Source organism: Oratosquilla oratoria, chromosome 6 (genome assembly GCF_046742065.1).
Source record: "Oratosquilla oratoria isolate Oo_2021 chromosome 6, ASM4674206v1, whole genome shotgun sequence".
NCBI lineage: Eukaryota > Metazoa > Arthropoda > Malacostraca > Stomatopoda > Squillidae > Oratosquilla > Oratosquilla oratoria.
In genome coordinates, this window is record NC_134782.1 from 68,077,916 (window position 1) to 68,103,040 (window position 25,125).

A 25,125-nucleotide genomic window follows, 5' to 3' on the forward strand; every position below is an offset into this window, starting at 1 on the left:
CTCCAACTCTGTTATATTGACTCAACAAGGCAGTGCCCATAGTGGGTAGTGTTGGTTGTAAGAACCAAGTAATCACAGTGTAGTCTCTAATGAGCTTCCCTATACTTTTTTTGCAGACGATCACCGGTAATATGTCCACCCTGACGCCCCCCATAGCGCTAGAGAACCCTGAACACCAATTCCGTGTTGACTACATCCAGGATGATGCTTCCAAGAAGGATTTCAACTACCCAGCTGAATTTTATGAGCACACAGAGATTTTATGGAATGACAGGGGAGTTCAAGCCTGCTATGAGCGGTCTAATGAGTATCAACTCATAGACTGTGCTAAATAGTAAGTATATAGGGATTATGTTCCAGCATCTTTAATATAATCCTTTCGCTGCTCCTCATGGCAGGGGTGGGGGGATGGAGGGTTCTTCAGCAGAATAAGATTGTCTGGCTGCAGCCAGAATAAGTGTTTAAGTTATGAATAACACAATGGAAAGGGTTTCTCATAGCTTAATAGAACTGCTCAGTGAGAGCAAGACCAAATATACAAGTCGTCAGTAACAGTGAAGGGTTAGAAATTAAATAGAAAAAATAGATTGGACCACAAGCATTCTCCAGTAGAGCAAAAGGATTAATGAATGGTCAGGTTTTTAAAAAGTTCAAATCTTATATACTGTGTATATGCATTTTTAGAAGTGAGCTTATCTTTCCAATTTTGTGGAGTGTGCTATCCTTCTCATTTTTATTTATTTATCTTAAGGACATTGCCACACGTATATCAAAATAATTAAGCTAGACTCCCCCCCCCCTCCTGTAATTGACCGTGTCAAAAATTATCTGCTAACTTTTATAGAAATTCATTGAAAATGAAAAAAAAAATCTTATTTTTCTTATATCTTAGTAACGAATAGAAACTGGTATTTGATTTTTATATATATATACTGTATATATATATATATATATATATAAAATTAGAAGTCTTGATAAAGATTGTATTGTTGATTTATCACTATGTCTAAAAGGATTAGGAGAGGAACAGAGGAAGTAATAGATGAGGAACAGTGAGTTTAGGACAGGTAGGGGTTGTGTGGATCTGGTTTTTGTGGTAAGGCAGACATGTGAGAAAGCTTTAGGAGAAGGTGAGGATGTTTTTTGGGCCTTTTTGGATTCGGAAAAGGCTTATGACAAGGTAGACAGGAAGACACTGTGGGAGGTGTTGCAGATATATGGGATAGGAGGAAAGATTTTAAGAGCAGTCAAGAGTTTTTAAAAGAGTAGTAGAGCTTGTGTTATAATCAGTAATGGAGGGAGTGAGTGGTTTGAGGTAAAGGTGTGACTTCACCAGTGATGTGTTATGTCACCTTGGCTTTTCAGTTTATACATGGATGGGATGATGCGAGAGGTAAACGCAAGGGTAATGGGTTGGGGGTTGGAGAAGGTTAAGGAAAATGGAGAAAAATGGGAGATGAGCCAGTTGTTGTTTGCTGACAACATTGTCCTTGTAGCAGGATCAGAGGAGGGTTTGAGGAAGTTAGTGATAGATTTTGGGAAGGTGTGCAAAAGAAGGAAGTTGAAGATAAATGTGGGTAAAAGTAAGGTGATGAGATGTACAAGGGGAGAATGTAGCAGCAAATTGGAAGTGAGTATTAGGAAAGAGAGACTGGAGGAAGTGGATAGCTTTAGATATTTGGGTGCAAATGTGGTGGGAAAGGAAGTAGTGGAGGTAGAATGTAGACTGAGAGAAGCAAGTAAATGCCTTGGGGAATTAAAAAGTGTAATGAGAAATAGGACATTTGGAAATGGATGCTAAGAGGAGATTGTATGAAGGAATGATTATGCCAACAGCACTGTATGGGGCAAAAATATGGAACAAGAGAGGAGTTTGAATGTGTTTGAGATGAAATGCCTGAGAAGTATGATAGGGGTTACTAGGCTTGATAGAGTGACAAATGAGGAGGAGAGTGGGAGTGGAAAGGGAGGTGGGAGATGGAGTTGATGTAAGGTTATTGGGATGGTTTGGAAATGTGGAAAGAGTGAGTGAAGAAAGATTAGTAAAAGAGGTGTGGAAGGCAGAGGTGGAAGGAGTGAACGTAAGGGGGTGACCAAGGAGAAGATGGATGGATGTGGTAAAAGGGGCATTGGGAAAGAGGGAAATGTCTGTTGAGTAAGGAAGGGAGAAGACAGAAGAGGGGTGAGTGGAGAATAGTTGTGTATGGATGATGCTGTAATGCATGGAAGGGAGTGGGTGGGGGATGGGGGGGTGAGGAAGTATGTATGAATGATATTTTTTTTGCAATCTGAAAGGATTTCTTCCCGTCTTCCCTTTTTCTGCATGAGGGGATGGAGAAGGGGGGTCGCCCATTAAATGAAGCAGCCATGGTGTGGATGTGCTGTGTCTTGCCACACTGCTTCTGAGCCTGGGCAGTGGGCAAGATGCAGGGATGACCCATCATCCAAGAAGAGCCAAGATAAGAGTGAGGGATTTGAATGGGAATGGAATGGATAGGAGTGGATCTTATGCCTCTATTTATTAGCTACCTTCCTTATAAGGTGGGGGGAAGCTGTTGGTATATGTATGTCTAAAAGTTACACTATAATGGATTTTTATTTGTAAAGTGGAACTATACAGGCACTCCAGTCCTCCGGCACTCTACCCTCTCTTAAACAAATATTGAATAATCTTACCAGGCAGTCCACCAACACTACTTTTTTTTTTTTTTTTTTAGACATTATGTATACTTAAATTTATTTTTCAAAACGTTTTCACAAAATTATCATAAAATTGAGTTTTTAGCATACCAACATCTTTAGAGTTCAGGTGAGTTACTCATAGAGGCTGTAGTATTTGGGCTGGAAATATGTTCACAGTATGTATGTTTATGTTAAGATTACAGATATGATAAATGGAATTGCATTTTAGGAGGTATAGATATATCAGCATAGCTCTTCAGAGATTGTTTTGGTTGATGCCACACAATTTTCTCGAGTTAGTTTACTCAGCTAAGAGGTAGAGTATTGTAGGGGCAGAATGGGGTCTTGCTGGATTAGGACCCCATATCAGTATAGCTTGCCTCTTGGCAAAATAAAATCACCTGACAAAAGACGACAGTATATGTAGAGTTTCTTTGGCTCAGGTGGGTTGAAAATTCAATTGAGAAGTTGACACACAAATCTAGACAGTACTGAGAAGCCAGAGGTTTAAAACAAATGTTTAGGGACAGGTGCAAAAATTGCTTAGGTTTGGAATGTGGCGGTTAGTATTTGGAGATTTTGGGAAAATGGGGAGGGTTTATTAGCCACGGTGATTCTCCTCAACTAACAACAGCCAAGACCAATCTTAGAAGAAAATGTCAGTATGAGGGAAAGGATGAGAACAGCTTGTAGGGGTAAATGGAATGAGGGCAGTTGGGGGGATGTAGATATAGTTTCAGTTTTCATGAGTTGGGCAGCCCTTTGCCATCGTTCTTTTGCAGTCTTTTGCAGGAGACTTGTAACTCAGCCATGGCCATCAGTTAGCCCACAATTCATTCATTGAAAAAATGTAGTCGAGCTGTCTGGCATGAATGTAAGACAGTGTAGTATAATGTGCTCTGTGCCTTTGGGGGGTAATTGTATCTTTTGCCAGGCTGGGTCTGTATTGTTGCAGTGCAGGATGGTGATCAGAATGTAAGTGTGTGAGTGAAATTCTTGCTTGTATTGGGAGTGGTTTCTGGGAAAGTTTGGTAAGTATAAAATCTAGTCCATGAAAGAGTATTTCTTTTGTGATGTGTGTACATTTTTGTATGGAAGTGTTGCAGAAGAGTTAGGTTGTAAGTATTTGGTAGATTGCTGCAGGAGTTGTTTTTATGGTGTGAGGAGTGGATGGGTTTCAAGGTTCCTGCAAATATTGTGTGTCCATCATTCTCATGTGCTACACTGGGGAGGATTTCACTTTTTGGTTGTTGTTATTCTATTTGATGTAGTCATTTATTCATAAGACATTTTTGTATAGTTTGTAGTTTGTTTTTATTTCCTTGATTGTTCGAAATCTTGCTGTAGAATCCTAGGTAAGTATTGTTCTTTGGGGCTGTTTATACACTGGTGATTGTTTCTGCTATCTAATTGTCATCCCTTCAATTATTTTCATCAGGCTACACATGAATCAATCCATTGTTCCAATTTCCTTTTCTAGGAGACCTCAGGCTATGCACAATTCATAACAGTACATTTGGTTAACTTGTGTAAATCACATTTTTATTTATAGCATTGCAGTCACACATTTGGGCTATAGGATTTTGCTTTGTATCCACTTATCAGCCCTAAGTATCCTGTTTTGCCATGGCCTTAATTTCTCCTTCATTGGTATTTACTTTCTCATCCTCAGTGGCTGTGATTTTCATCTCCATATTTTTATTTGATTCATAGTTTTATTTCAAGTGGATGAGGAGGGGGTGGGGATCACTATATGTCAAAGTGTTGGGAGAACTCTATCTGTTGGGCCTTGCCTAGCCTTGTCACAAATGGTGTACATAAGCAACATAAAACTTTCTATTTGTCAAGCAGTTTATCATATTTTAGGTAAGGATATATACATTGTTTCTTGGTAGAAGAAGCTTGCCTTGTGGTGAGTGAATGACAGTCGAGTCTAACCATAGCATTTTTATATCCTGTACAAACATTCTTTTTAGGAGTCACTTATTTGTTATCATATTGGTCATTATTTCCATGCTGCAGTTTTCTGTTTTCATTTTCAGCTATGTAATAGTAAACAAATTGTTGTTTTTTGCTGTATTTTCTTGTATGAAGTTGCCATAAACAGTATCACTTCATATACTTTGACAGATCTTTGACCCAGTTTCTTTTTCTTTTAAACATAAATGTGGAATGGGTGATGATTTGGTATGTGTTTTAGCTCACCCACCCACATAAGGGGGATAGGGCCTTTTGGTATATGTATGCATAAACTACAGAGTACTGTAACTAACTTGGTAATCATCCCTTCATCTTAATATTATGTGCTAGATTTCCATATTTGTAGAAGCTCATGTTTCATTTTCTCAGTTGTTCCCTCTCGAGCTGGCTTGGCATCTATAGCTATGCCATTCCAAGGTTCCACATGATGCCCAACAGCTTATAATTTTTGACTCGTCTATTCTAAGTCATGTAATCTTGCAGATTAAACATGGAACCAGTTTTGTTTTAGTGCCATTTGTAGTATTTCTTTGAAATGTCTCCCTTTTCACATCATCCAGGAATACTGTACATCTTTCATCAGATTTACTTGGCAATACAGTCAAGTCCTTGATCTAAAGAGCCTTCACATTTTTTCTAGTCATCAACCCCTTTTGAACGGGCTCTTTGCATTCCTATGTCATAAGTATCTCTTACTCTTCTGCCAATTTCTTTTAACCTCCAGTTACTTTCACATTTTTCATAGACCACTTTATCTACACATGAAGAACATATGCAGAATACATTTATAAATCAGATCCACAGACTACTTTGTTGATGAACTGGCATTTTGAATTTTGTATGGATTTGTTGACAACTGTTTATACATTTCATATTTTTATTTCATGTTATTTTTATATCTTGCTCCACAGTTTTGATATAACTTGTTACTTCAGTTACAACTATGTAGTGAACATTCATTGGATTTCTTGGCTTAGGGTCTCTCCTGCAGGAGAGGCCTGGGGTGGGTGATGGATTGATCAATTGAAAGATTCATTCATTTCATTTGTATCATTTCACTGTACCACACATAATACCTGACGTGTTACCCTCTTATAGTAGATATGTCATTCCCTTTTTGGTATTCTTCTTCAGGTATGCTAATAACATTCTTAAACAAGTACAACACAGTCACCAATCTCTTGTACTTGTTCATACCAATTTCTTTCCATTTTCTGTCATTCATGGGTCCTTGTACCTCAAACTTGCATTTTTGTTGTTAACTTACTTCAGCAGTTCTCTTCTTTTTTCTGTTCTTTCTTTCCTCCTTCACTGTTATGCAACACCTCATTAATATATGTAGGTATTTAAGTAATAGTAATTGTTACCTTGAATTTCACTAACTGGAAATGTGCAGCCCCACATTGGCTGGCAACAATCCTTTGGCCCTCTGCAGATCTCTGAAAAAAACTTTAGAATGTTGTCTGTGATGTATTAGTGTAAGATTATATGTCACTGCCATAATGTAAGAAGGTGGAAAATTTTCAGTTTGTTGTAAGAGAGAGCATTGGCTTGGTCTTGACAGTTCTATTTGAAGGAATATACTAATGAATATTCTTGTTGATGACTAGTATATCATATTTTCATATGTAAACACCACTTTTACAACACAGACACCAGTCCAAAGGTTCTCGGATATCTGTGGGAGGGCCTGAACATTCAATCTTAGAAATGGATAAGGAAAAAATATCTTACATAGGGATATTTACTGAACAGTGAATTGCTACTGCTGTTCTTTCATTGCAAACACATTGTGGTCTTTTGGTACAAAATGGACATGTGTTACACTACAGAAGTGAGGATTGGTCATACTAAGAGGCCATAGATTTCTTGCATTTGGCAAGTGCTATTCCATACACATTCAGTTAGTAGGATAATATTTTTTAGTTTCTTCTAAGACAAAAAAAATATTCTGGTGACCTAGTTTTGTAGGGCTTATTTGCGTGGGATTGACTAAAGGATTCACTTGAAGTGATATGCCAAGTGTACCATTGCTGTAGCTTGGGTCACATTCTAGGTCATGAAAAAGCTACAGTGAAAAATTCTAAGTTGGATATTATGTTGCTCTTGTCTTCAGTTTTTATTGGCATAGAAGCAATACTAAACTTGCCCATTGAATTGAGGGGTACCGCATTTACTTTGTATTGATATTGAATCCTAAGGATAATGCAATCTGTGTCATCACAAAGTTTATTAGAAATAATGGTTTTCTTAAGTTCTGAGTGATTGGAAATACACAGTCTCACCAATGCCAGAAATGTTCCTTAGACCCTTTAGTAGAATTCTCCAGGGAATAGAAATGCTTATTGTCCCTATTAGTGTGGGTCTGGTTCAGTCGGTGACTGATAGGAGGGAACTTCCCAGTTTTCAATGCTCTTCATGTGAAAAATGTTTGGGAGTAGGGGGGGATCTGGGTGAGGTAAAATGTAGAGAGACAACTTAAGCTTGTACCTCCAAGAAGGTGAAAATGTTGATGGATTTTGAGAATGTGTGGTGGGTAGATAATTCTACCCAGTGTTCCTCTCACAGGTTGTTGATTCTGGTTGTTGTATTCTGAAGTTGAGCTACGTTTGTGTTGTACTGCCCCAGTGTCACAAAAAAAAAAAAATCACTGAACATAAGTCATTGGTATGAACCAGCTTGGCATCTGAAATCTATCTTAAAGTGAGCTATAAATATATTTGAAATACTATCCCAAGAGGCCTTATCATTGCGAGAGACCTGAGGCAAAGGATTACCGATCGATTTATCTTGAGAACAGTTTATATTTGTTTGAATCTGTTGGGGGATTCCTTCATTAAAATATAGACGTCTGGCACTAGCTCGTATAAATATACTAGGTGATGTCAATGGTGAGTAGTTATATATATATATATATATATATATATATATATATATATATATATATATATATATATATATATATATATATATATATATATATATATTTTTGTTTTGGGACACATTCTTTAATTGATTGTTTCATTTTTCCCCTTCAGCAATTTGATATTTGATTACAAATGTAGTTTGTGATCTGGTTGACTGAAGGAACACAAATTACTGTTCAAAGAAAGTTCCTTTTAATATCCATATTAGTCCTTTAGGAGTTTTCCTATCAGATGCTTATTGAAAAAAAAATCAGAAATCGGTGTGAAGTATACTAGACGTCACCTGCTTCGGAAATGGGTTGGTTCTACTTTAAATAGCTTTTCTCAGTATACATTCCAGATTTCAAAATGTTGAGTTTGAAATATGGCAAGTAGATATTACTTTTTTGTAATAGACGCGAGGCTAATGGCATATTATATATTTTTTCTGATTATGATTTGTATGGTTTGCAACTACTTGATGTGTACAAAAAATAATATGAAACTACATAGTTCGTAGATGGCACCCATCGTCCTTATTTTTTCTACTTGTAGTGAGGCATTTTATTTAGCAGATGTGGACTCCCTTTAAGGGTCAGATATGTAGAAATAATCTGGCATATGCTGCAACAAAATCTATACAGTTGTGCCGCGGTGTTGGAGGACTTGATGTGAAAGTATTTCAGGATGAATTGGGTCCAGTTTCAGGGGCTATTTTTATCTCTCGCCCCCCCTTCCCCCCGCAAGCGCAGCTGTGCTATTACCATTCCACGGCTAACACTTGTGCAACAAGTGCTGGCCTTGAAGGGGGGGCGGCAAAATGGTACGCGAGCCACATGCACGTGCCGACGCGACGTCGAGATTAAAATGCAAGTTAACATTGACGCCATGTTTTGTCGTCGTCGTCGTCGTCGTCGGTTTGACCGTTGCCCAACGTGGTGGTGGGCGGGCGGGTGGTGGTGACGCATTTGTTTACAGACGAATGAAATCCTGTCTGGCAGCGGGGCGTGAGTTACCAAGGGAAGAGGTTTTTTTTATGTGCTTGTTATTGATTATCATGTTGATGACTAATTATAATTTGTCAGGTGGATCGTAAACAGACTGAGGTAAACGAAATTTTAAATTTGACACGTAATCGAATTTATCGTAGTTTAGTGTTACGTTTATTCTGTAGTACAAAATATGAATACCCTATTTCACAGATTGCTGGAGTCTGCAATTGGAAATTGTTTGATGAGAACCGTTGGTGTGTCCGGGATGCCTAGTAAAGCTAGTGCTTAATTCGATGCGTACTTTTGCGGTCTTTGGCATGGTTTCGCAGTTTTATATGGGAGTTAGCGAGTAAATTGACATTTTCTTAGAAGCATTGACGTACATGCACTCTGGAAAATTCTGTACAGTCTCGCACACTTCAATGCCAGAACTAGTAAGAAATAAACGTGGAGATAACATTTCATCAATCTACCTTGGGAATATTTTTTTCTGTGACGTAGTTGGGGGGGATGCCTTCAGCTGATGGTAAGGAGACTAAACAGCGGGCAGTTCAAAATACTGAAGGGTTTTCAAATGAAGGAAATAGGCGAGTGAAGAGAAAATAATGGTATTTGTAACCTGTCAGCTTGGAGCCGCACTGTAGCTGGCAACGATCCTTGGGGTCTCCCTGCCTGTGCGACGAAACGTTGGACCGTTGTGTTACCGGCAGGTGTGTGAGGGTAGGGAATCGATGTGTTGAAGAAAAGTAATTTATAAGAAATCTTTAGTACGGTTAGGAAATCGCCCCCCCCCTTAGGACTACCTGATATATATATATATATATATATATTTTTTTTTTTTAATTGGTAGTATTTAAAAACGAGCGGCAGGGGAGATGGCTCCAACGTGCATTCCTGAAGAAACGAAGATTTTTCTTCGGTCCCGGTAATAGGGGAGGCACCAAATGTTTATTTTTTTTTTATTTTTTACGGTTATGCAGGCACCTGTAATGTATGGTTAATCTGGTAGTTTCTGATTTTCCTTTTCTCCCCCCTTTCAGCTTTCTCGACCGGGTAGGCATCGTGAAGCAGCCGGACTACACGCCCACAGAGCAGGACATCCTCAGATGCAGAGTCCTAACGCTAGGAATATACGAGACCAGATTTCAAGTAGATAAAGTCAATTTCCAGTAAGTATTCCCATTGAACAGTTCATGTTAAAGTGGCCCGGCCGTCGTCGACGTCGTGTCTCACCAGCCTTGGGGGCCTGTCTCGAGTCTGTGCGTGTGTGTGCGCGTGCGTGTGTGCGCTTTCGTCAGCATTGCCATCACATCACACAAACCCTTTGTTAAAACTGTCAAATACTTTGACTTTGCTGGGGAGTGGAGGAGGTGGGAGGGAGGAGGAGGAGGTCGGTAGAGCGGTGTTGAGCGTAGAGGAAGACGAAGTAGACCAACCTTGTGGATACTGTGTCGAGCTCGTGAGCAGATGGTCATGAGTTCGATTTTCGGGACCCGCTGCGGGCTTCCTGCGTGTGTTTCCGACAGCCCTGGCCAGGCGGGGAGGCGACCCAAACATCGGCCTAAAAATAAACGACAGCGGATGCTGTAACTGAGAGGACTTGCCCTAGCAGGGGTTTCTCACTTCCCACTTCTTGAGTGTGGGATGGTGAGTTTAATTCTGAGGATAAGGAGGTGCTTCGCCACCCATGCCCTTGGTGCTCAGATCGCCAGGGCAAATACAAGTCGCCTATAGCTGCTGGAATCGGTGATTCGCGGTCGAAAACAGGACATTGACACCTTCACGTGGAGAACGCCAGAATAAGGTCTGTAAGGTTCGTCCAGAAGGAGGTGGGGATGGGAGCCCCCGCTCCCCCGGGGGTGGAGGTGGTTGCATTCGTATTGTTTTTTTATGTACCTCTTTAATTTATTCTGTTATATTTGTGGTGGTATGAACATATATTGTACAAAATTTGACAGGGTCTACTACTACTACTACTACTACTACCACCACTACCACCACTACTACTACCACCATCGCCGGGTACCTCCTGCTGTGCCCTTTCTGTTTTTTCTTCTGCTGCTGCTGCCCCTATTTGTGGCTTCGGGGTTGATGCAGAACATGGCTTTGTTAGAAAGTGATTGAGGCTATGAAATGATTGTGTAATGACACAGGGTGGTGGTGGTGGTGGTGGTGGTGCGAATTGAGGATGGATGGATGGATGGATGGGTGGGTGGGTGGGTGGGTGTCCTGAGAGGCTTCGTTGCGTCATCCAAGAGGAACGTCGCCCTTCGGCGGCGGCGGGCGGCCGCCGTCGTGGGTGAGTGGACGGGTGCCTGCCTGGCGGGCGGTCGGGCGAGCGGTGAGGAAGGGATAGCGCAAGGGACAGTTGCTGGCCCTTGGGTCTTGGAGTTCATGTGTCGAGGACGACAGGCGGTCGGCACCGCAGCCGCAGGTATGTAGTGCCGCAGCCGCGACACGAGAGGAGACGTCTCGCATTTCCAAGGAGATGATCATGACCCGGCATATAGTAGGACTGTGTGGGAAAACACATTTTCGGTTTAATGTTTTCGTGCTTGCAAACTTACGGACAACCACTGTGCGTGCGCGCGCGCACGCACAGTGGTTGCTCAGGCACGTTGGAGCGCCCTCGCGCATGCGCGCACGCAACGAACACAGTGCACGCGTGCGTTCATGAACAGACGCGCGCACAGTTTAGCAGACATGAGTGCACGCACACACACACACTCACTCTCTCCTGGGGAAGGGAGGTGGCGGGGAAGAAGGAGATAGAGGAGGTTAGGGGAAGTAAAGGAGGAGAAAGATGAAGTCTCTTCCCTCCTTCTCGATAAGGGGGAGACAAGAAGTCTCCCCCATTCCTCCCACCCTTTCCCCTCACTTCCATAGGAGGAGGGAGATGGTGGGAAGGGAGAGGGAGGAAGGAAGGGGCGATACTTCCTGTCTCTCCCTCCTTCCCCATGTCTCCCTCATCCTATGGATGGGAGGAAGGGAAGGGGAGAGGGAGGGATGAGATCGGAAGATCCTCCTCTTTCCCCTTCCCTCCCCTCCCCTTCCACCCTCCCATAGGAGGAGGGAGGAAGGGAGGGGGAGAGAGACTTCCTGTCTCTCCCCCTACTTCCTTCCTCTTACTAAATCTCCCTCCTCCTATGGGAGGGAGGGGGAAGGGGAGAGTGAGGAAGGAGACTGGAAGTATCTCCAGCTCCCCCTCCTCTTCCCTTTCCCACCTCCCTTCCCCCTTCCTCCCACAGTGAGAGGGGAGATGGTGGGGGGAGATGGGAAATTTCTCACCCTCCTGTGGGCAGATTTTCTGTCTTTCCCCTCTTCCCCCTTCCACCCTTCCCCCTTCAATAAGGTAAGGGGAGATAGGAAGTCTCAATCTTCCCTCCAGTGGGTTTTCATAGATGTCATATGCTCTTTTTCACCTTTGGAAATTTGAAGTAAATGAAGTAACTTGCCTCCCAGTTCTTAATAATTGTTTTTGTTGAATATTTAAAACAATGTGTTTTTATTTCCTGCACAGCATGTTTGATGTTGGAGGGCAAAGAGATGAACGACGGAAGTGGATTCAGTGTTTTAACGACGTGACGGCCATCATCTTTGTCACAGCCTGCTCCTCTTACAATATGGTTCTTCGGGAGGACCCCAGTCAGAATCGCCTAAAGGAATCTTTAGAGCTCTTCAAAAGTATATGGAACAACAGGTGAGGTTTACACTTGCAATTTTAGATTGAGAGAAACCCTGAATAGGATTGTGGTGGTGTTGAAGATCCACATTTGGTAGAACAAATGCCAATAGGCATCATGCCCCTAATGAACAGACATCTAGCCAGTGTACTTTAGAAAAATAAACAGATGAATTATCTGTGTGCCCCTGAGTTTGTCCATCTATAGCATTGGTCTTCCTCTTAAATTCCTTCATACCCCTTCTGCTTTCCACACCTGCACTCCTGTATCAGACCACATAATCCATGCTATCTGGGCCTCATTAATATTTTAAGTACTGTTCACTTTAAGCATGGCATTCCCCTTTACATTTATGGAATGAGACAAAACTCAAACACATTAATGAACTTGGTTGTCCACAAATGTGTTCTTTTGGTTTATGTCCCAATCTGTATATGAATGAAGATGCCATGCTTACAGTGAAAAGCAACACTAGAAATAGTAATGTGGTCAAGTAAGTAGGGGTTCTTTGTATTTTACATGCCTTCCCTCACCTGTCAGAAAGGGATGTTATTTTGATGTGACACATACATAAGTAGAATTTACTTGTAGGTGGCTTATTAGTATGTTTCATTCAATGTCATTAATATACTTCATACACATACTAAGTTCCACTGTAAAAGAAATAACAGTATGGTGTTCTTCTCCAGGTGGCTGCGAACTATAAGTGTGATCCTGTTCCTAAACAAGCAAGACCTTCTGGCAGAGAAGATTAAGGCAAACAAGAGCAAACTGGAGGATTACTTTAGTGATTTTGCACGCTACCAGACCCCCGTGGATGCAACCGTCGAATCGGGGGAGGACCCTGAAGTTGTGCGTGCCAAGTATTTCATCAGGGACGAGTTTCTGGTAAGATTATTTACAATTAAAAGGTTTTACTTTCTGGTTTGGACATATGGAAAGAATGAGTGAAGAAAGATTAGTATAAGAGGTGTGGAAGGCAGAGGTGGAGGGAGTGAACATAAGGGGTCGACCTAGGATGAGATGGATGGATGGGGTAAAAGGGGCATTGAGAAAGAGGGATGTGCTGTGGATGTGCTGTGTCTTGCGACACTGCTTCTGACCCAGGGCGGTGGGCAGGGTGCTGGGATGACCCGTCATCCAGGAGGTGCTCAGATGAGAGGGAGGGTGGGAGGGGTGTGGAGTGTATTTAGGGATGAAATGGGTGGGAGTGTTTTTATGCCTTTCCCTTTTTGGCTACCTCCCTTGGAAGGGGGAAAAAGCCTTGGTATATGTATGTATGTATGAGAAAGAGGGGAATGTCTGTCGAGGAAGGATGGGAGAGGACAGAAGATAGGGGTGTATGGAGAATGGTTGTGTATGGATGATGCTGTGATACATGAGGGGGATGGGGGTTGAGGGAGTACGTGTGAGAAATAAGTTGATGCCCAACGGGATTTCTCCCTGTCTCCTTTTCTGCATGAGGGGGTCACAGATTTAATGAAGCAGCCTTGCTGTGGATGTGCTGTGTCTTGCAACACTGCTTCTGACCCAGGGCAGTGGGCGAGATGCAGGGATGACCAGGAGGTGAAAAGGAGTGGAGTGGATGGGAGTGGAGTATGTTAGGGATGGAATGGGTAGGAGTGGATTGTATGCCTTTGTTTTTTAGCTACCTCCCTTACAAGAGGGAAAAAGCCTTTGGTATATGTATGTACTTTATTGCTTGCAACACCATTACATGAAGCTTGGAATGGGTTCTTTTGCTGTAAATGTGTAGGTAAAAATGTAATTGCTCCATAATATATACCTTATTTTTATTTATTTATGGTCTATGTAAGCTTTTCTCTTTGCAAGGGTTGGGGGTTGATGGAATAAAAGTAAAAGAATCAGCAGCTATGAAAGGATTAATCAAGAGAGTTTGAGCTCATTGAGATTTTTCTTGGCAGAGTAAATTGCCTAGCTGCAGCAAAAGCAAATGTCTGCAGCAGGGAAATGGTCTATAAACATAAAAGGATAAAGTTGAGAGCAAAAATATGGTATATTATTCTTAGCTCCTTTCTGGGTTGCAAATGGAACAAATATGGTGAATCTCCCCAGGTGTGGAAACTAAAAGTAAGAATGTAGGGAGAAATTGGCAGACAGGATGCATAGTTTAATTGCATGTTCATTGAAAAAGTGCCACAGGACTGGAAAAGTTCATGGCACTAGAGGAAGTAAGTACGTCCCCGAAAAGCACAGTCATGTGAAGGAATAGTTTAAGATTGGTAAGATAGGTACCTTCAAGAAATTAACAATTTGGCTGATAGTCAATTCAACTTCACATCATGTGTGTTGAACCTGTTGAACTTGTACTCACTGTGTGTACCTAGACCTAAAGTAGGCCTTCAACAAGAACCTCATAATCAACTTGTATGGAAACTGAAGCATATTGGAGGGCATATGGAAACTGAAGCATATTGGAAGACTACTTGATAGGATGAAAAATTCCTGAAGGACAGGTACACAGAAATTAGTAAAGGATAACATGGCAGGTTGGGAGGGCATTGACAAGTAAAACCCTACAAGGGCTGGTATTAGCACCTATAATGGTACTCTACCTATAACCTGATGGTATATGCTTCACAGATCATGTTTGCAGATGATACGAAGGTTGAGAGATAAAAGTAATTGTGCTTTGCAAAAGATCTATAGAGTGGAAAATGAATTCAGATACCAGAATATAAGTAACAACTCAAAAAGACCATCATTGAGTTATTTAACAATTTATAACAGTTTCATGACAGGAAATCCACAGCCAAATGGCTGAAAAATCTTGCCAAGATTAAACTTTGGATTATCATTCATTTTGTATTAGTGGTAGTAATCCTGCCACTTGCTGAAAGTGCTCGGAGAGGATCAGTTGCCAGCTATCGACTCTACTCGGGAAAAAGTGGAGTGTATAGTTGAAGTTGATGAAAACCTTAGGCCCTGACTTGAGACTCAAGTTCTATCACTAGCACCTCTAGATGGAGGTAAAGAAGGTTGACAACTTTTAAAAATGGGCAGCAAGGAAACGAATTAACCATCCACTGTGTAACCACTAGCAGGTACAACTCTTTGATCTCTGAATTATTCAATAAGAAGGGAAAGGGTTACAAAGGTAAGAGAAGAGAAAGATCTGGAAGTTTTGATGACCTGTCACCTGGCAAACATACAAATAAGGTTGTGGGCGAGACATATGGATTGCTCAGTAATGTAAAGTTGGCTTTTCACATCATTAATGAAGAGGGAGAGGGAGTGGGGATCTGAAGAGCCTGATCTGCCCAGAATATGTAGCAGTGGTATTGTTTCACACTAAGTGAAGAATATAGACAAGATTCTTAAGAATACAGAGAAGCAACCAAAATAGTTCCCAGCCTTGTAGATAAACCATGCAAAGAGACTAGAAGTATTAGACCTGCCTCCTTAAAGGAACAGAGAGATGACAGGTTTGCAGTATCCAGGTCTTTGATAGGGGGTAGAGAAAATGAACAGGTCTTTTGATTAGAGATGGACATCAGAAGGTCATGGGAACAAATTTGCAAAGACCAGATGTCTTAAGGATTTTGGAAAAATTAGTGCTCTCTGTAGGTCTATCAATTCCTGTAACCATACACAAATTAAAACTAGATATAGTTGTTGAGAATGAGAGACAATACCAGGAGCATTTATGTCAATACAACTGGGTAAATACACACAGGTCCCTTTCCTCTTCCAAGATGGGTGGCTGTGTCCAAGCTCCCACCCACATTGTTAATACTCGTTCAACCTGTCCTCCTTTCCTTATGGCTTAGGGATGAAACATCCTGACCTCTGCCACACTTGAGTCAAAAACAATGACACAACTCTTCTACAGCAGGGCTCTATGGCTGGAGATGGGTTACCCCAGACAATTCACCATATGGGAACTCCCTCGTGTACTTAAAATTAATTATGAAATAGATGAGAAAAACATCCCTGTAGGCCACACCATCCCTTCATATATAGTCTCCCTCTGTTCACTTAACATATAAAATGCCCTAGAGTTAGAAACAAAGAGGTGAGGAGGAGAATGGGGGTAGAAAGGGAGCTGGGAGATGGGTTGATGAAAGTGCATTAGGATGGTTTGGACACTTGAAAGAACGAGTGAAGAAAGATTAGTAAAAGATGTGTGGAAGGCAGAGGTGAAAAGAGTGAACATAGGTGTGACCAAGGATGAGATGGATAGATGGGATAAAAGGGGCATTGGGAAAGAGGGGAGTGTCTGTCGAGGAAGGATGGGAGAAGACAGAAGATAGGGGTGAATGGAGAATGGTTGTTTATGGATGTTGCTGTGATGCATAGAAGGGAGTGGGTGGGGGATGGGGGATGGGGGGTGAGGGAGTATGTGTAAATAATAATTTGACACAGTCCAAAGGGATTTCTCCCCATCCCTTTTTCTGCGTGAGGGAACAGAGGGGGAGGGGGTCGCTGATTAAATGAAGCAGCCTTGTTGTGGATGTGCTGTGTAAACTGCTTCTGACCCAGGGCAGTGGGTGAATGGGAGTGGAGTATGTTAGGATGGAATGGGTGGGAGTGGATTTTATGCCTTTGTTTTTTGACTACTTCCCTTTTAAGGGGGAAAAAGCCTTTGGTATATATATATATATGCTTGTACATTCAGTGAGGAAGCTCGCTGGCTGAGTGCGTTAGGGCGTTGTTACTTGTGGCGAAGGTCGAGGTGAGGGCAGTTCGAATCCTGCCACCTGCGAAGTTGAACCAAGGGCATGGTTCTTTAAATTCCAAGCTACAAAGCCCTCTGTGAGGGGCACCATCCTAGCCTCCTGTTAGGGGGGAGTGTGTGACGTTAAACCATATCACATCATTACATTCAGTGATACGTGCATATACCAAAAGATCCTTTCTCCCTAATAATGAGGGTGGCTTAGCCAAAGCAACCCAACTTTCACCCATCCCACACCCATGGGTGTTGTTAGTCTATGATGAAATTAATAAAACTAGTTCACACAAAATAAGTGCTATTTATTAATAGCTAGAGGTGGCTCAGACAATGTAAAGTGCAGTTTTAAATCTCCAAGATTTGTGGGATATTAACTAACCACTTTTACAAAAGAGTAAGTGAAGTGAGTAAATTTCTGGGTGGGATGAAAATTATTTGAGGAATATGTATTTAGGGAGGCACACAAAGGAGTGATTATGTCCACAGTGACGTATTAGCAAGCAGAGACTTGGAATATAAAGGAATATAAAGGAGATGGAAAGGAATAAGGTGGTTTGGACATGAGGAAAGAACAGGAGAAATTTAGTGAAGGGTGTGGAAAGGAGCAAGTTCTAGAAGAAGCCTGGATGGATAGGATGTTGGGGATGCATGCATATGGTATATCTGTTGAGCAAGGAATAGTGTAAAAGGTAAGAGGAGGTTGTGAAAGGATGAAGGGATAATGCAGCCCAAAGGGCATCTACTTCATAGATATTTTAAGTGGATAAGGAAGGTCAGCATGAGGTGATGGTGGTGGTAAGCCAGATTTGGCTGTCAGGTCCTGCTTGGAAGAGTTGTGCCTTGCTACATTGCTTTTGGCCCAAGTAGTTGGCTAGGGGAGAGTGCAACCCTTCATCCTGGATCTGGTGGTACATGTACAGGTTGATCATTAACAATTTTGTACATATTGCAACAATTGTTTATGTGAGTAGCACAGTGGGAGAATGTTCCAAGCATCATTAAGAAAAAATGTAAGTCACCCTTACATCTCGTGTAATTACACAGAAACTCACTCCCCAATCCCACCTCACGTACAGTGAGGTTTTACATAAATATATCAGTTTTAATATTGGTTAACTTCTCCCCCACCACTACACATATATCATTCCCTGATTATTTTTCATGGTCATTCTAGATCCAGAGCTTATAATAATTTTTTTCCTCTTCATACAGAGGGTGAGCACAGCAAGTGGGGATGGAAAACACTACTGCTATCCACACTTCACATGTGCAGTGGACACAGAAAACATCCGGCGAGTGTTCAATGACTGCAGGGACATAATACAGAGGATGCACCTTAGACAATACGAGTTATTGTGATGGCCAGTACTACGCACACCGAAGCTCGCTTGGCTTCTACAGGTTTCCTTGCCAAGCCACAACATGAGAATAAGAAGAGGGCACTACAAGAAAGCAAGGGAGGGAGGGACTGTGTTGTGGTGGCCTGGGGGGGAGGGGGGGCAGCAGACAACCCCCTGGTCTAGTCTCCTCATGGGTGGGTAGCTGCCAGTGCCACCGCCAAGCCACACCCCCCCAGAGCTGCAGCCATCCCCAGCCCTTGGCATGGACAGCCCTCGCTGAAAGCACAACATTAAAACCCTTTCTCACTCTTTTGTGCAACTCCAAGGCTACAATGTAATTGTACGCACAGATAATGGCATACCCTGTTCCTGGCAGATCCCCCTGTGTGTGCCCTTGACGCCAAAATAACCCAAGCTTCCTGGTGTAAGTGAGTGTTAGTCCCTTGTTTTGACCTCCCTCCACACCTCTCCTCTCCTCAGTCCCGCCGACTTACCCAGCAGGGATTATTGTATCCTGCTCTCCTACTTCCCTATTTCTTACTTATTTTTTATTTTTTGTCAGGGGAAAAATTATAACTGTTTTGTGCACTCCATGCCACGGAGTACTGAATGCTTCACAGTACTCCGTGGTAGGGGGAGGGCTAAGTTTGGTACTGGACTGCGATATACATGCCTAAAAGTCGGAAAGACTCGATGGTCTGATTTCGCCAAATTTTTATTTTTTCCCCCCGATTTTGACTTTGGCAGTGTCGCTGCTGCCCGCTCCTCTTCTGTCCAGATCTGCACCTTGTTTTTGCAGTCCCTTTGATGACTGAGCTCCCCCAACCTCTCCCAGCTTTTACATATTTACCCTTGCACCTCCCCAAAACACTGACTTCCACCCACCTACTGCTTACTTGCTGCCACTCCCTGCGTCATACAAGGACCACATCCTTGTAGCCTGATTTATTACTATTTTTCATCCTCTTGTCAGTGTCTTCTGCAAACATGAAATGACTAAAACCTTGGTTATTTTGGGTCGTTTATTACATGGCGCACCAGCATCCCTACAGCCACCTCGTCCATCTTCCCCCAATTCTTCCTCCCCATCCCTCTCTGTGTGTGTGGAACAAGCAGCTGAAAGCTGCCAGCCTCCTCTTGTTGCTCTTCATACCTTTAGGTTGAAGGTTCTAGTGTGTCTCCAACCCAAGGTCTGGCAGACGCGCTACATCCAGTCTCCTCATTGATACTCATGATCCCCTGCAGTGGCCACTTCCACCCGATCCAACACCAGTATTGGTAGATGACTTGCAGTGGTTTAGCAACCCACAGAGAAACTATTCATTTTCCTTCTCTCTGCAACTTCCCCTCCATTCCATATGGCTTCCCCCACCCCAGTGCTTGACTCACCTGACCCAATGACCTCCCCCTGCCACATCAGTAGGGAGGCCGAGGTCTAGCCCAGCTGTCTTGTGTAATAATTCACTTTTCCATTGTGGGCTTCACAGCAAACCTCAGCTTTGGCTTTGTGTTCCATGAGTTATGTCAAAGTATGTCTGGATCCCTTTAGTTAATCAGCATGAGCACTGCAGATTACCCCGGTTCTGTCCGCCTGTCCTGCTTGTCTTCCCGTCACCCTGGTCTCGGCATGCATCCCCAAAGCCCCAGCACATGTACAACTTGACTCCAAACTCCCTAATCCCCATCCTACATTTATCTCCCATCCCATGCTGTAATTGTAAAAGACACTACAACTACTGTACATTTACACTTACATTGTCCCAGTTTCAAATCCAAAGACTTCTGTCAAGTCAAAGGTTGCCACAACCCATGTACCCTTGTTCAGGCAGACCTTGTTCCCCATAGTATCAAGTGTCCTAATCACCCTGCAGAAATTTCCCTAGTTCTAGTCCCCACCCAGCAGATATAACCTTAGTTCTAGTCACCCCTTATCCTGCAACTGATGTCCCAAGTTCAAGTTCCCAGCCCCACAAATGCACACACACACACACACATACACACATACACACACATACATACATACAATACATACATACATACACACACACACACTTCCTGTAGCTTCCACTCCCTTTCCTACTGTGTTCAGTGGCCACATTTGCCCCTGCAGTAGTGGTAAGGTGGCACTCTGCTGTGAGCCACCAGGCTTACTCCTTCCCTGCACCCTCACCTCATGCTTAATGCAGACCATTTACCATCCTTCACCCCACCCCCACCCCCACACGTAACACACACACATACACACATCGCCCACCCATCTCTCCGCCTGCACTCCTCAGCCGACCTGACCGCCGCCCTTCCTCCTCTTCCTCTCCAAGTCAGTAACTGCCCAAATCTAATTCTTAAAGTTTAGGATTATCGTCAGTTGATTGTGTGCAAAATGAAAATCTTAGTTTAGAAATATTGTTTCACAAAATGTTCTGTCTGATGCTTTTGGTGTCAATATTTTTTGCTAATTTTTATAAATATATAATAATATTTAATATAATATATATATATATTATGTTGGTGGTATGTGCACCTCTATTTATGTCGGAGGGCCATGTATGAGCTCACCCCTTCGGCCTTCTTGCCTGAACATTGGATTGTAGACGATTTGTTTTTATTTATTATATTTTGCCCCCTCAAACATCAGTCAAGATCTGCTTTTAGCAATCTCTTCTGTCAAAGGAAAAAAAAGCCATGTAGAGGAAAAATTTATTTTGTACTTTTTTAATTTATTAAGTGATAAGTGCAACTTGGTTCACGGGCGTCGCCCACTCCCACGTGTGGATCGAGCTCGCCCAGACCGCCGTCACTCATGACGTCGCCATTGCTGATTATCCGTTGCCAGCCCAATTGTACTATTTTTCACAAGCTTTACACTTTGTATTTGCTGAGTAGTCAGCAAAAGTTTAAGTTGCAGCTCAGCACCTGTGCAAGGCTGGAGCCAGTGGATGCTTTAGTTGCTGAGAAGAAGCAGCAGCAGCCGCCCAGCAAGCGAGGAGGAAAGAAAGAGAGAGAGAAGAGAGAGGGCGCCAGAGGCAGCAGCACTCCACAGCAGTGCTCCCCCTGTTTTGTTCGTCTTTTATTGCTTTGCACTCCGCTGGCTCACTTCCCCCATACGCCTCCTCTGTGGTATACAGTATAGCCTCAACTGCTGCTGCTGCTGCCTGCTGCTGCTGCGGCTGCTTCTGCTGCTGCTGCTGCCGCTGGGTGTCCCCCCGCCCCCCTCCCCCCAGAATCTGCCTTCACCCATACTGCCACTGCCATCGTTGTCATCGTTGTTGTCGCTGCACTGGCAGTCACCTTGCTTGCCTGTTGCTCGGTGGACTCGGGGAGCCGACCGACGAATAAGTCCCCCTTCACAACCCTTTGGTCACGTCCTTTGTCTGGGCACAACTCGTCAACACAACTGCACAGGGAGCAGTGTTACAGTCGGCGGCTTCAGTGGACAGATAGACAGACAGGTGGATGAAGGCGATGGAGAAGGTATGACCGGAGGAACTGGAGGAGTGATGACGATTATCGGAGGAAGGGGCAGCCCCCAGTAGAAATGGCAGCAGGAGCGAAGAAGTAGAGAACTATGCGATGCGCGGCATCTGACAGCCGCATCAAGACGTCGCTCTAGCTGCGGCGTGGGGCAACGGCGCGGCAACCCCCTCCTACCAGCCGCGCCACAGTCACGACCACCCCACTCCCCCCCTCACGCCGCACTGTGTCAAGGAACCCCAACCCAAATAAAAAAGTATAAAAAAATAACCTTAAACCCTCCCCCCCCCCTCAACCTACAAACTCGGAGAAAGGCCACCTCTGCTGTCGCTGCGTGCAGTGCCATCGCACCGAAGGATGGCAGCAGGTGGGCTGGCCTCCTTGCGTGCCAAGGCCCTCACTGGGCCTCTCAGAGCCAACAACCGACTGACTACCCACATGCCCTTGGAACAGACCCCACCCCCTTCCACCTGTGAGATCCGATGCTGGTGGCTGCTGTGACCACCGTCTTCTTCCTGTGACCAGCCACAGCGCTCCACTGGAGGGCCCCGGGGCATGGTTCTCGAGAAGGGCGAGGGTGTGGAAGGCACCAGCAGGAGCTCGGTGTGTCCACCGTCAGGAAAGAAGAGGCACAAGTGTTCCTATGGGCTAGAAATCCCATCCCCACTACCCCGACCGCAGCCTTGAGGGCCCCGCAGTGGCCGCCCAAGCCCCGCAAGCGGTGGGGCCTGGGAGCTGCGGAAGGCGCACTGCGGCTGTATGCCAGGCTCATGTGGCACACGATCCCCCTCTATTTTGCTGTACAAATCCCTCGTTTAGTTGTTTAGTCCCCAGGGCATAACAACAATAACAACAACTACAACAACAACACCGGCTTGTGTTTTATGTTAGAGGCTTGTGTAGTGCGCCTAGTACACAGGATTGGGTTTAGCTGCGCTTCTCTACACCGCGGGCGGGACGCGGCGTCGGCTTCATTGGGTGACGGAGAGGGCTCCTCGTCCTCACAATTCCGTCACGTCCAGGTGGCGTCCAGAAAGAGTACTACTGCCGCCGCCGCCCCCATCACCGCGGGGCCAGCGCGCGCGTGCGCGCGCACGCACTGCCCCCCCAACCACCCCCCTCTTGGCCACCACACCGTCCCACAGCTGCAGAACAACCCTGCTGGCAGTCCATCCAGCTGCAGGCGTTGGGGGCTGGAGCAGCAGCAGATGGCAGCAGCAGTCGGTGTAGCAGGCGACTGCTGCACTGACTACAGCGTGGCTCCACTGGCCAACACCCCTGCTGTGTCCTCAGCCTTGACGACGGAGGGGGGCTTGGCCGCAGGAAGAAGGAGGAAGAGGAGGAGGAGGCGTGGATGGCAGGGGGCGGTGGGGGCACGCTCGCTGGCCCAAGCCCCGCCCGCAGCCCCGCCGTAGTGACCAAGCCTCAAGTGGTAGCCAACTCAGACGGGACCACCAATCTGCCGTAGAACTGCCGCGTCCGTCTGACTTGTATCGTCACAATCCTCCCATGTAGTTTCATCTATTCAAAGAGTGTGACACAAATTAGAGACTACCTGATTTTATGTCATTGAATGTGTTTAGTTAATGTATACCAGCTCTGTGTATTGCTTTGTATCATGGCTAAAGTGTAGGCGTCATACCTTTTAAAACAACCCGAAGCAACAAGAGCAACAACAACAACAACAACAAACATGCAAGTAAGCAAGCAAGCAAGCTAACAAGCTTAAAGAACAAAGTTTGAAAGAAAAAATATATATATATTATAGATAAAAAAAAAAGTAAGATAAAATTACCGTGGGGGGTGTGTGTGTGGTCGCGCCCTCCCCCTTCACCCCCCACCCCCACCCACCCACCCGTCATCACCAAGTTCCCCCACCAGGAACTGCCAGCAGCAGCAGCAGCACCAGCGTGCACGGCCATCGCAACTCCGGTGGCACCCCGGCTGCGGCTGCGGCTGGTTGCGGTAGGGTTGGGGAGCGGCGGCGGCCTATATTAATCAGTTGAGTAATAATGCCCCACCCCCCCCACACACACACACATATACACACGGTGGAGGGCCCGCGCACCGCCATACTATCATCGTCACCACGACTGGCGGAGAACGTAAGCCACGCAACTCTAAAGAGCAGGGCCTGGCGTGGCGGGAGAGCGGCGGCGGCAGCGGCGGTCCTGGCGGCGCTGCGCCGCCTCTACCCCAAGGCCGCCCTGCCCCGCTTTCACCCGAGGCAACACCCCGCCCGCCTATCGCAAGCAGCAGCAGCAGCAGGAGTAGGAGGAGGAGGAGGAACCGTAGCACCAGGAGGCTACGCGTGCGTGCGTGCGTGCGTGCGTGTAGGTGCGGCCCTGCAGGGCGCCGCCAGGAGCGCTGCGTGGGCCCGCCTGGGCTGCTTCACCCCGGGGGCGGCCCGTGGGCGGCCAACTTGTCTCGTCTCCCAGCGTTGGTCGCCCACTCACCCCCAGCCGCCCCCGCCGGTGCCCCACAGCTTTGCCCCGGCGGCCTCACCCACTGCTACCTGGCGGTGCCCGTCGTCGACCCCGGACCCCCGGGCCCCCACCCGACCTGGCCCGGCGCGGGGGGGCGGGAACCCCCAGCAGGCCTGGCCCCCCGCGCCGCCCCGCCTCGCCACCAGATGATCAGTAAGCGGTTACTCGGATCCTGTGTTAACATTACTATCCTAGCACGTCAAATATATATTTCAGAAGTATATTTCAGAAGAATTTATTCAAATGCTGCGTAATGGTCACTGTAAATTGTGTAACTGTGAATAAATTTACAATGTCTTATTTACAAGAAATGCCCATCTTTCATTTATTACCCTGTGGATGTTGCCATCTTCCTACTTGAAGAATTCAAGTTCAGAGGAACTTGAAGGACGATTAAGGGAAACCCAAGGAAAGATTCGTGGGTTTTGCAAGGTATTGGGAAGGGTATTCGTGCCCCTAATTATCTCTCGGACAACACTGGTTAAGGCGTTGTTACACGGGGCAATTTTCCCCCACGACAGCAGCTCTTATATGCTGGAGGGGAACTATCTCCTCCAGTAATAATATGACAGTCCTGTGTATTTTTGTTGAGAAAAGAAAATATATGCCAGAGTGATTTTATGGCCGATTTTTTTTTTTTTTTTTTTTTTTTTAAGTGGGCGGTGCTGCTGATAAATGAGGGAAAATGCTCAGCGTGATAATGCCTTTAGTCAGCTAAATTGGATGAAATGGATTTGTACAGTCATGAGCAAAATTTTTTATCCATCCAGTTTTTTAGAAAGAGTGTCTGACTTATTTATGCAACAAAATTACCCAACTGGAAGCTAATTACTACATAGGAAAATATATCATGGACTTGTCCAAAAAAAAAAAAGTGTGAGAACTATAG

General features: G+C 44.6%; 1 protein-coding gene across 1 annotated transcript in view; it reads left to right on the forward strand.

The window, feature by feature from the left end:
* Positions 1-24,547, forward strand: part of Galphas (G protein alpha s subunit) — a 96,952-nt gene extending 72,405 nt beyond the window's left edge. The window contains exons 4-8 of the mRNA XM_076187170.1: positions 117-334; positions 9,601-9,729; positions 12,081-12,260; positions 12,933-13,131; positions 18,152-24,547. Of these exons, the coding sequence (XP_076043285.1) occupies positions 117-334; positions 9,601-9,729; positions 12,081-12,260; positions 12,933-13,131; positions 18,152-18,298 (873 nt within the window). The 3' untranslated portion in view covers positions 18,299-24,547. The remainder of the gene's footprint in view (positions 1-116; positions 335-9,600; positions 9,730-12,080; positions 12,261-12,932; positions 13,132-18,151) is intronic.
* Positions 24,548-25,125: the final 578 nt, after the last annotated feature.